Source organism: Bos mutus, chromosome 19 (genome assembly GCF_027580195.1).
Source record: "Bos mutus isolate GX-2022 chromosome 19, NWIPB_WYAK_1.1, whole genome shotgun sequence".
Classification (NCBI taxonomy): Eukaryota; Metazoa; Chordata; class Mammalia; order Artiodactyla; family Bovidae; genus Bos; species Bos mutus.
Genome location: NC_091635.1, coordinates 34,050,218 through 34,066,535, shown reverse-complemented (window position 1 = coordinate 34,066,535; position 16,318 = coordinate 34,050,218). Strand labels below are relative to the sequence as shown.

Sequence of the window (16,318 nt, the reverse complement as noted above, 5' to 3'; positions counted from 1 at the left end):
TGAGTTGCTGGCCTTGATTTATGAAGACACTGCCTTTTCAACTTTGTGAATATAATGCTTTCCCTGTTCTTTGGCACAGCTGAAAAGTTAGTCATCTAGTCTACCAAGTCATACTTAAAACATCTTTTGAGATCGCACATGGCATAATGTAAAAATATAAGCAAAGATATTATCTCCTAAGCGTATATTTAGTAAAACTAGTCAGACTGTGTTCCTGGAAGTTTATTTTATTCACCCTTCACCTTTTAACAATCAAGCTACTGACCAATAATGGTAGAGTACATAACTTCTAGTTACAAAGATGCATTTATGTTGATTCATTTCAATTTAACTCAAATTACTTTGAAATCTTAATAACGAACATCTGCAAGTTGATGGTCAGGATTAGAAGTACAGTTTCTGATCAAGGAAGGCAGATTGACCTTAATTGGTCAATCTATAGGAAAAATACTAAGTGCCTGAGAGATGGGAAAAGGAGGGCATTGAGGCTATTTTCTGTATGTTAACTACTGATATAAGGGTGTTGCACCAAAATAGTGGGATGGATGTATAACATGTGAGATTTTATTTATTTTTAATTTTATTATATTTAAAAAATTTATTTATTTGGCTGTGCCAGGCCTTAGTTCCATCACTCGGGATCTCCGCCTTTTGTTGAAGCACATGGGCTCTTTAGTTATGGCAGGCGAACTCTTAATTGCAGCATATGGGAACTAGTTCCCAGACTAGGGGATTGAACCTGCGCCCCTATGAATTGGGAACGTGGAGTCTTAGCCACTGGACCACCAGGGAAGTCCCAATGCGAGATTTTAATGTTCATCAAAAGCTATGGTTTGGGGGAAAAAAGTTGAGAAACCCTGTTTCAAACCAAGTGTGAATATGTAAAGAATGGAAAATATCAACTCAGGTATACCGTGAATAGTAGAGAAGGTGGAGTCATTTCATTTACCCTTTAGCCCATGTGTCCACAGATTCAGTTCCAACATTGCTAGTCATTCTTCCAGGCCATAAAGTGAATGATCAGTGAGTAAACAGAGAAGGTAATTAAAAAAATTATCTCCCAGGGGTAGTAAATTTAATATAAAGCCTGAAGAGTGCCAATATTTCTTATAAAAAGGTATATACAGAAGAAAGTCCATCTTCATGCTATGAAAAGTTGAGAAACAGAAGGAGGAACTAGAAAATCTGACTCTACACTGTACACTGAACTGGATTTTTCTTGGCATTAAATGATAGAAAATATAAAACAAAAGTCAAACAGTAAACGTGTTAGAGGATCTATTTGTTTGCTATCCTCAGGACAAAGCCTAGAAAAATGGAACTTCTTTCATGCTATTTTGAGGGACACTTTATTAAAACTTACCCAGAGCAATGGGGATGGGAATTTGAACTAAGACAGTCAAATATTGAAAATGGTCTCTCTAGACTGTACCACTTACTCTCAAAATATTCTTTTCGGGAATTACTCTTGCTAATGCTCTAAAACATGGCAGAGATTTAGAAAAGCTCACTACTAAGGGTACAAGGACCTAAACTTTTCAGTTTAAGCACTCTTCAAGGGAAATAATTTATGGGTCCAAAGGGAAACAAACACATACCTGTAAACTGGTCCTAACTGTTACAATTAGCTTGAGCCAGGAAGGAAATTTTCCAATCATTTTACTCAGAAATGATACAATTGTATCCCCATAATCCGGTTTGTGAAATTCTGCTTCATTTAATCCATCAATTAAGATGATGAAATCTTCATCTGGAATTTTTCTCTCTGACATAGAAAGAAACAAATTACTAAATAATTAGCAAGTAAGTAAGCTCTTTTTGGGTCTTTGATCACATATCTATTCGGAAGGAAAAATTTTAAAAGGTCTCTCATGTGTTTAGTGAATGCTCAGCACACATAATTTATTATAAAGACATGGAATAATTCATTTAGTGAGCTCATTTTGTTTTTCACCAGGTACGAACATGTTTGTCACATAAATAATCTATAAAGCATATGTATCATCATCAGCATTTCTCCCATGTTATCAGCTGTGAGACAGTCTGAGCATTGCATGTATGAGAATCTGCACATATAAATTCATTTTTCTCACACACTTGAAAAAGCTGGAAAAGAATGTTTTTTCCACCTCTTCTGACAGTCTTAAAGAGAACAATATCACATGTTCCTCTATGCTATGCTAAGTCGCTTCAGTCATGTCCGACTCTGTGCGACCCCATAGACGGCAGCCCACTAGGCTCCGCCGTCCCTGGGATTCTCCAGGCAAGAATACTGGAGTGGGTTGCCATTTCCTTTTCCAATGCATGAAAGAGAAAAGAGAAAGTGAAGTCGCTCAGTCATGTCCGACTCTTAGCGACCCCATGGACTGCAGCCTACCAGGCTCCTCCGTCCATGGGATTTTCCAGGCAAGAGTACTGGAGTGGGGTGCCATTCCTCTGGGAATTGCCAAAAATAAACAGATAAATAAAAAGTTTAAACTGAAGTCTAAAGCAGTATATAGGACTATATGTGAATATGCAGTGGGATAGAAAAGATGAAGGGACAGAGAAAAGGAATCCCAGCCAATAGACAGACCTACACCAGGCAGGCTGGATTCTGAGATCTTAGAGAACAAGCAGCTTCCTAGACTACATCTGAAGCAGCTTCAATGAGACCAGACCCTCACGTGATTTTCCCAGGAGAGGAGTCAGGTAGGAAAGACAAATATCTGCCACTTTTGTTTCCTTTTCCCTCCTGGACTCTATATTATCCTAATTGACAAAATCAGTTTATCTTTAGGGCTGGACTGTAGAAGAAGGCTTGGTAAGATTTCAAGCTTCTACTCCCATGAAATGCTTACTGATTCTCAAACAATATTCAACAATTAGAGATTAAAAAATCTTCAGGCTGAATGAACACTGTAGTATAAATGAATTGCAAAGAACAAGTAAAAGTTCCTAGTTGGCAGGACCTTTACAGGTTCTGAGGCAGAAGGCTTCCTGAGAAATCTGTATGTAGGTCAAGAAGCAACAGTTAGAATTGGACATGGAACAACAGACTGGTTCCAAATTGGGAAAGGAGTACATCAAGGCTGTATATTGTCACCCTGTTTATTTAACTTATATGTAGAGTACATCACACAAAATGCTGGGCTGGATGAAGCACAAACTGGAATCAAGATTGCTGGGAGAAATACCAATAACCTCAGATATGCAGATGACACTACCCTTATGGCAGAAAGTGAAGAACTAAAGAGCCTCTTGATGAAAGTCAAAGAGGAGAGTGAAAAAGCTGGCTTAAAACTCAACATTCAGAAAACTAAGATCACGGCATCCGGTCCCATCACTTCAGGGCAAATAATTGGGGAAACAATGGAAACAGTGAGAAACTTCGGTGAGAGACTTTATTTTGGGGGGCTCCAAAATCACTGCAGATGGTGATTGCAGCCATGAAATTAAAAAACGCTTGCTCCTTGGAAGAAAAGCTATGACTAACCTAGACAGCATATGAAAAAACAGAGACATTACTTTGCCAACAAAGGTCCATCTAGTCAAAGCTATGGCTTTTCCAGTAGTCATGTATGGATGTGAGAGTTGAACTATAAAGGCAGCTCGGCACTGAAGAATTGATGCTTTTGAACTGTGGTGTTGGAGAAGACTCCTTGGACTGCCAGAAGATCCAACCAGTCCATCCTAAAGGAAATTAGTTCTGAATATTCATTGGAAGGACTGATGCTGAAGCTGAAACTCCAATACTTTGGCCACCTGATGCAAAGAGCTAACTCACTGGAAAAGACCCTGATGCTGGGAAAGATTGAACATGGGAGGAGAAGGGGACGACAGAGGATGCAATGGTTGGATGGCATCACTGACTTGATAGACATGAGTTTGAGTAAGCTCCAGGAGTTGATGATGGACAGGGAAGCCTGGCGTGCTGCAGTCTATGGGGTTGCAAAGAGTCAGACATGACTGAGTGACTGAACTGAACTTACAGGCTCTGAAAAGAGGAAAGCATGGGGGAAGAAACAGAGAAGTCACTGGGATGCCTGAAACAGGAAACATGTGAGGAAGAAAAAGAAGGTGAAACTGGGGACAGAAGGAAGTCTGTGGACTTCGGTACCACATTGGTTCCGTTAGCCTTTGAAAGAGTCAAAACCAGTCAAAACCCTATATATTGTTGTTTCAAATTGTATGCAAATTTTTTGCATGATTAATACAACTTTATATTTTCCCTCTAAAGTACTAGCTTTACATAAATTTAATTTCAATAGCTTAAGTACTATAAATCAGTTCTCAAATTATGAAGAGTTCAAGTATTACTTTCATCTGGTGACTTTAGGAAGAGAAATGATGGATTTCAGCTCTATTAACAATGATTATTAATGAAATGTCATTCTAGATGATGTAGAGCTAAGAAAATACATTGTTCCTTTCGGGAGTAAAAAGAACTTAGGAAGAGAGAGGAGCTGCTTGGAACGAATTGGAATTTACCCACCAAAAGGGGGGTTCTTAAGTTCTTGATTTTGAGGAACTTGGCTCCTTTAAGCAAAATCATGTCTTTATTGCGTTCTGCTTGGCAGATACATTACAGCTGTCCTCGGCTAGTGAGTACCACCACCAACCCCACTCCGTGGTGTGCTGGAGCCATCCTGTGCTGGTTCAGGAGAATCCACTGAAATATTTTCAGGAGTTGGTTGTTAAGCAACTGGTAGCTTCAAACTGGTCCAAGTGGGACTATTTATTTATACAATTTGTTGTTGTTTAGTTGCTAACTCTTAGCGACTAACTCTAACTCTTAACTGCAAATGTTACAAGCCCTCCTTCCTATAGCTGGTTGTTAAAATTTACAAGCACATCACTGTCTCCACCACTTCAGTCAGACCTCCTTTAACTTCACCCAGGCTCCGCTGTAAGAAAGCCATGATTGTCAAGTGGAGAAAAAGCCTGATGATAATGCACGCATCTGGTGAAATTTTCTTTGGGAAAACATTTCAAGCATCAAGATCAAGAACACGCTCTAAATTATCATCTGAACATTTTAATGAATGAAATAACTCAAACGGTAATAACATTAAATTTTCATTTCCATAAATTTCCAGTAGACTATAATATTCATCCAATGAGTAGACAATATATTTCTTTTTTAAAAAATGTGACTCATTGAAACCTAAAAAATTTCCTTTTCTTTTGCTAAATGATGAGGTCTCTCAATTATAAATTTAAGAAGTGAGACCTTAGTGATCTTTAGACTTTGCCTTTCAAATGCAACCAGCCTTATAAGAATGCTTGCTCATTTCAAACTTTGTATATTTAAATACATACTCTGACTCAGTAGCTTTTAAAAGATTTTATCAATGAAAATTAAAAAAAAATTGGGATCAATGAAGGATCTGCTTCATAATTTGCCATGTAAGAACATGTACAGTACAACTACTACCATTATTTCATAGAATAAAAATATTTTAACAGTAGAAGAAGGGAGATATTATCTAACTTTTATATATATGTCTATGCAAAACCACATCTGTGTTTTACACCCACACAAATTCTAGGCTGTTTCTATTTTGTCATGGACTAATGAAAACTTTAAATGGACTGATGCTTAGGAGCCACTGTTCTGGCTGACAAGTCCCTGGAAAGGTCTCCGAAGCCCGTTAACCCTTGTTTTAAATTCCCTGTACATACGTACTCAGCAGGGATGCCCCACTGCCCTCACTTACATATATGCTTAATAAATACTTGGCACTGTCTTCTTTAGTAGTCCTGTTCTAAGACTCTCTCTAGATACCTGAGAGAAATAAGAAGTAAAGAGACTGCAAGAGAAGAGGGGACAGCTAGAACCAAAGGCAAAACTGGTCTAGTGCATGAGATTCTATTTTATTAATATTACTGGTGTATTGCATAGGGATTCTCAAAAATGAAAAGAAGACTCACATAAGACAACATTTTTTGTTCAAAAAAGCTGCACTTTATGTGCACTTCCTTTTAGTTGTGATAACAAACAAGTATCACCTTTCATTTCATCTTGATGGCCAAAGCAAAAGTTCATCAAGAAACTCTGAAACATTTCCATTTGTTTTATATGTATCTGTGTTTGTTTTTAGTCACCACACTTGTAGAACCTTAAAGAAATGTGAAAAATGCTGACTCTCAAAAAAAAAAAAAAAAAGAAAAATGTTGACTCTCATTTTTTAAATAAAAATATATAAGTTGAAATGTAGCTCCTGAATTTAAATAGAAGCTGTTTCTACTGAACCTTCCTGGGAAGAAAATTCCAGTTACCTTAAAAAATTCCCTATTTTAAAAACTATTGTGATAAAAATTTATGTATAATTAATACAATTCATTGTGAAGATCTAAACTATACACATTGGTGAGTTTTGACAAACACATATACCCTTGTAACTAACATCCTGAGCAAAGATAGAACATGTTCATTACCCTAGAGGTCCAGTGCTCAATAGGCACCACTGTTCTGATTCACATCACCATTGACTATACTTGCTTCTTATGATTAACATAAAGTTTTTGAGATTTATCTATCAATACATTGTTGAGTTTACTATTAATTTGTTCCTTTTATTACTAAGAAGCATATTAATAATTCATTTATTATGCATCATATGAATATACAATTTGTTTATGTATGCTTTTGTTGAAAGATCTTTGGGGTGTTTTCAGTTCTTAAACACTATGAATAATCTTTGATATAAACATTCTTGCATGAGTCTTTTTGTAGATATATGTTTTCATTTCTTTTGGGTAAATACATTTACCTAAAATGTATTTTGCTTGAAACTGCTTGGTCATAAGAATTAGAATTGCTTGGTCATAAGGCAGATTCATATTTAACTTTATAAGGAACGGCCAACTAGTCTTCCAAAGTAGTTGTATCACTTTAAACTCCCATCAGTGACATGTAAAGGTTCTAGTTGTATACCTCATCAACATTTGATGCTCAGCTTTAAGAATTTTAACCATTGTGGTGGATGTAAAGTGGTATCTCATTGTGATTTAAATTTGTATCTGCCTGATGACTAATGATGGCAAACACCTTTTTATGTGCTGGTAGGCTATTTATATATCTTCTTTTGTGAAGCACCTAAATCTTTTGTCCATTTCAGAAATGATTTATCCTTTCTTCAATAACTTACTGAAATTCTTTAAATACCGTGGATATAAGCACTATGCCACATACACACATGAGTGTGCACACACACAGAGTGAATATTTTCTCCCCCTTTGTGATTTTCTTTTCCTTTTTCTTAGTAGTATCTTATGGGGAGCAGACATTTAAAATTTTGACAAAGTACAATTTATTAATTTTTTCTTACATGACTGATGATTTTCAGGACCTAAGAAATCTTTACCTACCCCAAGGTTGTGAAGATATTCTAAGTTTTTTATTAGCTTTAGAGATTTCGCTTTTATATTTTGGATACAATCTCAAGTTAATTTTTGTGTATGATGCAAGATAAGGATTGAGATTCATTTTTTCCCCATACTGGTATCCAGCTGTTGTAGCATCATTTGATGACAAAAAATTCTTTTTTCCAAATTATCTTGGCATCTTTGAAGAAGGTCAACTGACTCCATATTGCGGGTTTATCTTTAGATTCTCCATTGTGTTCCATTGATCTATTTCTCTCTCCTTGTGGGAATACCACTCTGTCAGTGGAGTGCTAGAGTGGCTCAAGTTGGCTCATGAGAGCTGATTGTTAAGTTTTTTTATGGTCAAATCAGGCCCCTATCCCTGGGCTGATTGTTAAACATTTACTAACACATTACTACCTGTCATGATTTCTATAGCTCTATATTAAGTCTTGAAACCAGGTACTGTTGGCCTGTAACTGTTGATCTTCCAATTCTTTTTAAGATTGTTTTGGCTATTCATGGTTCTTTGCATTTCTGAAAGTTGTAAATTAAAAAAAAAATCCTGCTGGGATTTTGATTGGAATTATGTTGAATCTATAGACCAATTTGGGGAAAAACTTCAATCTACAAACATGGCATACCTCTTCCATTTACTAACTTCTTTACTTTTGCTTTGTATGTTTTATAGTTCTCACGGCGGAACTTTTGACACACCTTTTGTTAAATTTATTCTTAAGCATTTTGATTCTATAGAAAATAGTATTTGCTCCAGTTACCTACTGTTACATCAAAAAGCTGGTACTCAAATAACTGGGAAATGGAATCATCTGCAACAAAAACCCACATGTCTGGTATCAGGGCCAGAATGACTTTTTTGACTAGAACAGTCAACTGGGAAACTTACATAAATACGGCTGCTACTTGTGGTCCGTACTTGTTGATAAACTCAAAGTAGTCAGTCTTTTCACGTGGCAATTGTTGTTGTTTGGTTGCTGAGTTGTGTCTGACTCTCTTGCGACCTCATGGGCTCGCAAGGATCCTCTGTCCATGGGATTTCCCAGGCAAGGATATTGGAGTGGGTTGTCATTTCCTTCTCCAGGGGATCTTCCTGACCCAGGAACTGAACCTGCATTTTCTGCATTAGCAGGCGGATTCTTTATCACTGAGCCACCAGGGAAGCCCGTGACATGGCAATGCATCTCCAAAAAACAAGTGTTTCAGTAAAGAAGATGGGAGCAGCATGACCATTTATAACCTAGCCTCAACTATACACAGCATCATTTTGTCATATTTTCTTGGTTGAAGCAGTCACAAGCTTGCTAAAATTCAAGGGAACGAGACACACACTCTAACGCTGGATGGGAGGAATGTCAAAGAATTTGCAGCCATGTTTTAAAACTGGCATACTACTTTTTAAATTTCACTTTTCAGCTGTTTTCTGCTAGTATATAAACATAATTCAGTTCAGTTCAGTCGCTCAGTTGTGTCTGACTCTTTGTGACCCCATAGACTGCAGCATGGCAGGCTGCAACTCCATCACCAACTCTTGGAGCTTGCTCAAACTCATGTCCATCAGGTCGGTGATGCCATCCAAAATAAACACAATAGATACCACATACTGACCATATCGACAGTAGCTCTACATTTACTAATTCTAGCAGGCTTTTCTTTTCTTTTGTAGATTCCGTAGAGTGTTCCAGTAAACAAGCACATCAGCAAATAAAGCAAGTTTTACTTCTTCCTTTCCAATCTTCATACTGTTTGCTTGTTTGTTTTCTTAACTGTGCTAGCTTGGACCACTGAAAAATGTTGAAAATAAGTCACCAAGCTCCTGATAAAAGGGGAAATGTACTTAACATTTCATTGTGTATGTTTTGGAGTTGTCCTTTATGAGGCTAAGTTTTCTTCTATTCCTAGTGTGCAGACCATTTTTACTATTAACTAATTATTTTTTTCTGCATTTATTGAGATTATAAATATATGTTTACATAAAGACATAGATTTTCTCATTTATTCTGCTAGTATGATGAGTCACACTAATTAACTTTCAAATGTTAAACACTGTATTCCTGATCAAGTAGAACTAATCAATTTGCTATTTTGTTTTTCCCAGGATTTTGCTATTATGGTCATGAGGAATTCTTGCCCATAATTTTCTTTTCTTGTACGCTGCTGCTGCTGCTGCTGCTGCTGCGTCGCTTCAGTCGTGTCTGACTCTGTGCGACTCCATAGACGGAAGCCCACCAGGCTCCCCGGTCCCTGGGATTCTCCAGGCAAGAACACTGGAGTGGGTTGCCATTTCCTTCTCCAATGCAGGAGAGTGAAAAGTGAAAGTGAAGTCGCTCAGTTGTGTCCGACTCCTAGCGACCCCATGGACTACAGCCTACCAGGCTCCTCCATCCATGGGATTTTCCAGGCAAGAGTACTGGAGTGGGGTGCCATTGCCTTGTATGGTCCTTACCAAAGGCTGGTTTCAGCAGTATGCATGTCTAATAAAACAAACTGAGAAATGTTCTCTTCTCCTTTATTTTCTGAAAACATTTATGCAAGATTTATATTATTTCTTCTTTAAATGCTGGATAAAACTCATTAATAAAACCATTTGCGCCTGGAGTTTTCTTTTTAGAGGTTTTTTTTCATTTGAACTTAAATAGGTAAGAGCTAAAAATTAAACAGATAAGAGCTATTCAGATTTTTTTCTTTCCTTTTGAGTCACTTTTGTTGTGTTTTTTATAGAATTTGCCCAATTTAAGTTGTTGAATTTATTGCTATAAATTTTAATTTTTAAAAATATTAATTTTCTATTTCACAGATTGCAGCTCTTGCTTTTTATTATTTCTTTCTGCTTACTCTAGGTTTATTTTCCTCATTTTTTCTAGTTTATTAACTCATAAACTTAATCATTTATTTTTTACTACTCAGTTTGAAGTTTTTATAATTTCCTTTGTGGTTTCTTCCTTGTCTCATGGGTTGTTTAGAACTGCACTGCTAAATTCCTAAATATCTGGGGATTTTCTGTGTATTGATTTCTAATTAAATTGCATTATCTCAGAGAACATTTTCTGTAAGATTTTAGTTTTTTGAATTCAGACTTATTTTATGGCCCAGATACAATCCTTGTGCACTTGAAAGGAATGTGTATTATGCAGTTATTGACAGTGTTCTACAAATGCCAACTGGGTCACACTGGTTGACAGTGTTGTTAAAATCTTCTATATACTTACTAATTTTCTGTCTATTTGTTCTAACAGTTATTGAGACAGAGAAGTTAAAATCTCCAACTATAATTATTTGTCTATTCAGCTCTTTAGTTCTAGTTTAGTTTTTGATTCGTGTATTTTGAAACTTCACTGTTAGGTTCATACGCATTTAGGATTATTTTATCTTCTGATGAACTGATCCTTTTGTGTTTATGAAATGCCCCTCTGGTCATACTCCTTGTCTTGAAGTCCACTCCTCCTCACATGAACATACTCACTCCAGCTTTCTTATGCTCCATGTTTATAGGGTACATATTTTTCTGCTCTTTCACTTTGAATCTGTGTCTTTAAATAAACTTTCCTATGAATGGCATATTACTGAGTCTTGCTTTTATAATCCAGTCTGATGGTTTCTGCCTTTTAACAGAATTATTTGGTCCATTTAAATTTAATGTAATTACTCATAGTTGATTTAAGTCTTGCATTTTGCTTGTTCCATACTTTAAAAAAAAAAAAAAAATATATATATATATATTCTGTTTTTTTTCTTTCCAGTCTTCTTTGGGATTAATCAAATAATTTTCAGTATTTAATTTATTTTACAAATTGTGTTTCCAGCTGTTGCTCATGATGGTGATTTTGTTTTCAGGGTAAGAACATGGTAATTTGATAGAATAATTAAATTCACTCAGAGAACATTTATCAATGGGGATAGCTAAAGCTGGTTGTGGAGACCTAAATGAGCAGCAAATATATTTAGTAGCAAAATTATAAAACACATGAATTATGGTTGAGAATCTAGAGCTGAGCCTGCAAACATTTGAATATTTTCCTTAAATTAGCATTAAAATGTAGATCCTGTATCACTGACCTTCCCTCAAGGTATCCCTATATGGGAACAATTTCTATCTTACTTATTTGTTCAAAATTTATGTCCTGAAATGCCTGCTACGTTCATGGTTGAGGTAATCACCATGAAGGATAAAAGTTGAATAAGTTCTTAGCCTCAACAGCATATAATTCAGACAAAGGAATAAGTATAGAAACAACTAATTCCTATAAAGCACAAAGTATATCTGACATATAATAAAAGTTCAATAAATGTTAGTAACAAAAATTGAAGTTCTATTAAATTAGTAGTAATATATGAAAGGTAGTAATATATGAAATATATTATGTAGTAATATATTATGTAGTAAAATATATATAGGTAGTAATATATGAAATACCATAAGTAAGATATAAAAAAAACCCTAATGTCAATTTGGAAGGACACTGTAACTTACTGGAGGAAGTTGGTGGATCAGCAGGTATTTCATGAATAAGGTGGTATTTAAGGTGGTCCATGAAAGATGGGTAGGATTCTGAGATGTGAGGAGAAGGCATATCAAGAAAAGGAATCAATGAGCAGATGTATGGAGGCAGGAAAATTTAAGGAAGTATTTAGGGATTTGTGAATATTTTGGTTTATATGTAAACACAGGGTTCATAAGGGTAAAAGTGGATCATAAGGCTAGAAAGTAGGTTGGATCCAGGCCATTAAATACCTTAAATGACAGACTAAGGAGCTGGAAGTTAATTCAGTGAGTTAACAGGGAGTCACTGGAGGTTTCTGAACAGGGAAATTCAGTGACCAGAGCACTGTTTGATAAAGCTTTATCTGGAAGCAGTACGTAAAGTCTAGAAGACTGTAGAGACTGGGGCAGATATTACCCACCAGGAATGCCATGAATGGGTTAGAGATGTGCCTAAACATGAATTCCTTCAGCCCTCCGGGCATCAGGGGCTCCGTGCAGCTGTAGCTTCAGAACCAGTGATGTCCAGCCACGAGGAGTCTTAATTTTTTACCCCTGTGTGCTATATACATTCGAATAATTTTCCAAATGTGTTATGATGTGAACACAGCACTAGACCAGAAGTCCAAAGACCAGTAACGGCAGCAACACAGATGTGATGTCACAGGCAGCTGAGCAGCCTTTAGGGTGACAGTGGCAGGAATGATTTTGAGACGTGAGAAACATCAAGAAGGCACAATTAATGGGATTTAAAGGTTGACTGAATGGACAGAAAACATGTTTAAAATATTTGTGGTGAATCTCAATGTTAGAAAAGTCTAGGGCGTGGGAAAGCTGATTGGTAGGTAGCAAAGCTATAGACAGAGGTTATCGGAGTCCAGAAGAAAAACTCTGATACATGGTGATCAGCATGGAAGTCGACATAATGAGACAGTGGCCAGGAGAACGCAAATTCTTATACGAGTACCTGAGAAATGTTCAAGGAAAGTATGTAAGTCTCTCAGGGATAAACAGGATTGCTCAGGCATCTCATGCTTACTCAGGTCCTTTTCTTCGGCTCCCAGCATGGACAGAACATGCTGGGGAAGGGGCAGAGGTGAAGAATGAGGTGGTTACACTTAGGCCTCGGCCAACACCAGAGAGCTGACTCATTGGAAAAGACCCTGATGCTGGGAAAGATTGAGGGCAGGAGAAGGGGGTGACAGAGAATGAGATGGTTGGATGGCATCACCAAATCAATGGACATGAGTTTGAACAAACTCTGGGAGATAGTGAGGGACAGGGAAGCCTGGCATGCTGCAATCTATGGGGCTGCAAAGAGTCGGACACAACTGAAAAACAATACCACCAGAGTTGCAGAGTTAAAACAAAGAAAAGGCATGGACATGATCACTTCTCCCCAGTTCTTAAAAATATCTTAATACCTTTTAGTGGATGATTAAGTATTTTTTTTTGCATACACATAGTTATGTAACCCCTTCATTTTACCTGACTGTGGAGTAATAAAAAAAAAGGCAAATATAAAGACTGAGGATGTTTGTAACCATAGAAACTCCATGGCATAGAGAGGGAGCCATGGCTTTAGTGATCTATTTGAACTCCACAGAAAGGACTGGAAGCTCAACTATCTTTAGTTCAAGAAGAATGCATTGTATTTGGAAATGAGAATGAAAATTTTTATGCAGAGAAGGAATTACCAATTCTTGGAGGAATTTCTTATTTTTTTTTTTTTTCCTCTGAGTAAAACCTTTTATTTGTTAACTGTACCCTGTAGGAACATTTAACTTTTGGCAGTGTGATAAAAATAATCATTTCTATAACATGCCCCCAGGTGAACTTGGGCTCCAGAGCCTCCACCTTCCACCTGCTCTGCACCTCATCTGTACCTTTGTGGAGATTCTCCAGGGGCTCCAGCACTCCCCTCCGGAAGGAGGCCATGGGGTCTTGAACACAGGACCGAAGGCTCAGCATGCTCTGGAGGTGAGGCTCTCGGAGAAGCTGCTCCCGATAGGCTGCCAGCTGAGGGGAGCGGCAGAGCAGGGCAGCAACATTGTGGACGAACTCAGGCACCAGGCAGGTGTAGGCGTTATCTGCTTGGCAATAGTGATAGGCAACCACCTAAGAAAGAAAGATGAGCACGCAGACAGGTTGAGCAGCAGCAAGAGCAGCAGTCATGGTTGTGTGTGTGTGTTTGGTCACTAAGTTAGTCATGGTTACTGTATGGTTATTCTCTAACACTGTCTTCTGTCACCCCACTCCTCAACTTCTTGAAGTGAAAACAAAAGCTGTTAACTTGGAAATTGCCCTGATTTATCTAAGATAACAAATTTGACCCAATATTTCTCTTGTATGTGTTTGGTACCATAATTCATAAATAAAACTTATAAATACAAACTGAGCTTTTCCTCTAGATTAAAATAGGAAGCAGGCCTGAGAATAAAGATTAATCTCTCTAATATTTATTCAGCATGAAGTAGTACATGAAACAATCTGATACTGTAACAAAGCATCAGGAATAAAATAACCAGAGAAATACCATATGTTAGACTCAACAAACATATGTTTATAAGGCATATTTAAAAAATTATAATTGTGTTGTAATCAGTTTTATGGAAAATAAAATAATGCAGACTTAAGAATTATCACTAAATAGTTTTCTAAGCACCCAGAGACAGGATAAGAATTAGATAATAGGAAGGAGGAGTGAGATTTTTGTCAGATGCACGTGTTAAATTCAAAGAACTCAGAAAATGCATGCATCTTAATATCATCTAGGGTCTAGCCAGTCTGGCTGGAACTTGCAATTTTAAGCTCTGTTTTCTTATTTGTTTAAATTTGCACAGTGTTTGCTTTGTATCTTCTGGTTGTTCCTTTTGCCTCAAGGGCAAGAAGGGCAGAGGGTGATTTTAATCTAGACCACTCTATTGGCTCAGTACTACCTACAAAAGTGATGGGCCTATGTAGAAACTGCAGGGGAGATTTAGCCTGAATGTACAGACCACACTTGACATGGTGCTCAAAACATAATGCAGTCATGTTAGCTGATGCCGCCACCACCACCACCAGCAATGTCTTCTCCTCTTCCTCTCCATCATTATCACGGTCATCATCAAGGTTCTGTACACTTTCTTCTTTTCAGCTACTGCCTTTGTGCCTCAGGCATTTGAAATTTGCCCTAAGAGCATGCACAGATATACTACTGGGACCCCAGCTCTCAAAGAACAGAATCATCCACGAAAGTGTTCTGCTTTGAAATGACTCCTAACCTGTAGGTATGGTCATTCTAGCTCTTTAACAAATGCTGGAAATATCACTTTTTAAAAAATATCTGAAATCCTTCTCATTAACATTAAAAAAAAAAATGAACACAGGAAATGTTACTACACCTGGAAAGCTGAGGACAGGATTGCTTGTAAGTGAAGCAATGATGTCTGAGCATAGTGTGGAAATGGAAATGAGGAGGTATACTTAGAAATCTCCACTCTCTTTTGTAGATAGATTGATCACTGCTTTATTACTGATCTTAAACACAAGGTAAGGAACCCAAAAAGAAAACTTGACAGCAATTGATCTGTCCTCTTAGTGAACAGTGAAAGTCAGTGGTTATGTACACATGGACACAAATCTCCACTTTATAAAAAGAAAACAGCAAATCTCTGAATCAATATGAACTTTCATCATATTTTATCTCAATTGATTTCCTATGTCGAGGCAAAGTACAGCTGAGCAAATCAGCTATAACTTACCCTTTACCTGAAGTAATGGGATATGAGTATGAAGATAAAAAGTTTAAAATTTAGGAAGAGGGTTCTTGCCCTGGTTTCATTAAAAATCATCTACACTCTTGGCTATCTGAAGTTTCACCTAACAGAGATCACTGAGAAAGTTGCCCCTTCTGGGGCTGCCTTTGTTTCTTTGAGTTTAAAAATTTTTAGGCATTCCAAATATAAAATCTTAACTCCTCTGCAGACTTCAGGCAGACAGACCATTCAACATCTTCATGAAATTTGTACTTTGACTCAAAATAGGTCACTTACTAGATATTTCCAGGCAGCTAGACGGTATGTAAGTGTACATATAATCTGTCAAAAACACTTGGTATTTCTCCCGAATTACCTGTTGACATTACAACAACTTTTCCCACATATATGAATAGGAAACACAGTTTTTTACCTTCAGTCTCTCACTGTGCTAGTGTTCAGTGAAGGGCAAAAGATCACTCCCTACAGCTCTGAGGAAGTGACCACGGCCTATATTCAGTCACTATTATTCCAGTAATACCAGACCAACTGGTATTACTGGAATAATAATACTGCAATATCAGACCACCTTACCTGCCTCCTGAGAAACCTGTATGCAGGTCAAGAAGCAACAGTTAGAACTGGACACGGAAAATCGGACTGGTTCCAAATTGGGAATGGAGTATGTCAAGGCTGTATATTGTCACCCTGCTTATTTAACCTATATGCA

The 16,318-nt window shown here is 37.2% G+C and overlaps 1 protein-coding gene across 6 annotated transcripts in view; it reads right to left on the bottom strand.

The window, feature by feature from the left end:
* The window catches only part of TANC2 (tetratricopeptide repeat, ankyrin repeat and coiled-coil containing 2), a 359,086-nt gene that overhangs the window by 55,974 nt on the left and 286,794 nt on the right, over window positions 1–16,318 (bottom strand). For all 6 annotated transcript variants that reach the window (XM_070390029.1, XM_070390030.1, XM_070390031.1 and 3 more), the window contains 2 exons: window positions 13,735–13,966; window positions 1,599–1,765 (listed from right to left, as the gene is read on the bottom strand). In XM_070390029.1, coding sequence (XP_070246130.1) covers window positions 1,599–1,765; window positions 13,735–13,966 — 399 coding nt within the window. The remainder of the gene's footprint in view (window positions 1–1,598; window positions 1,766–13,734; window positions 13,967–16,318) is intronic.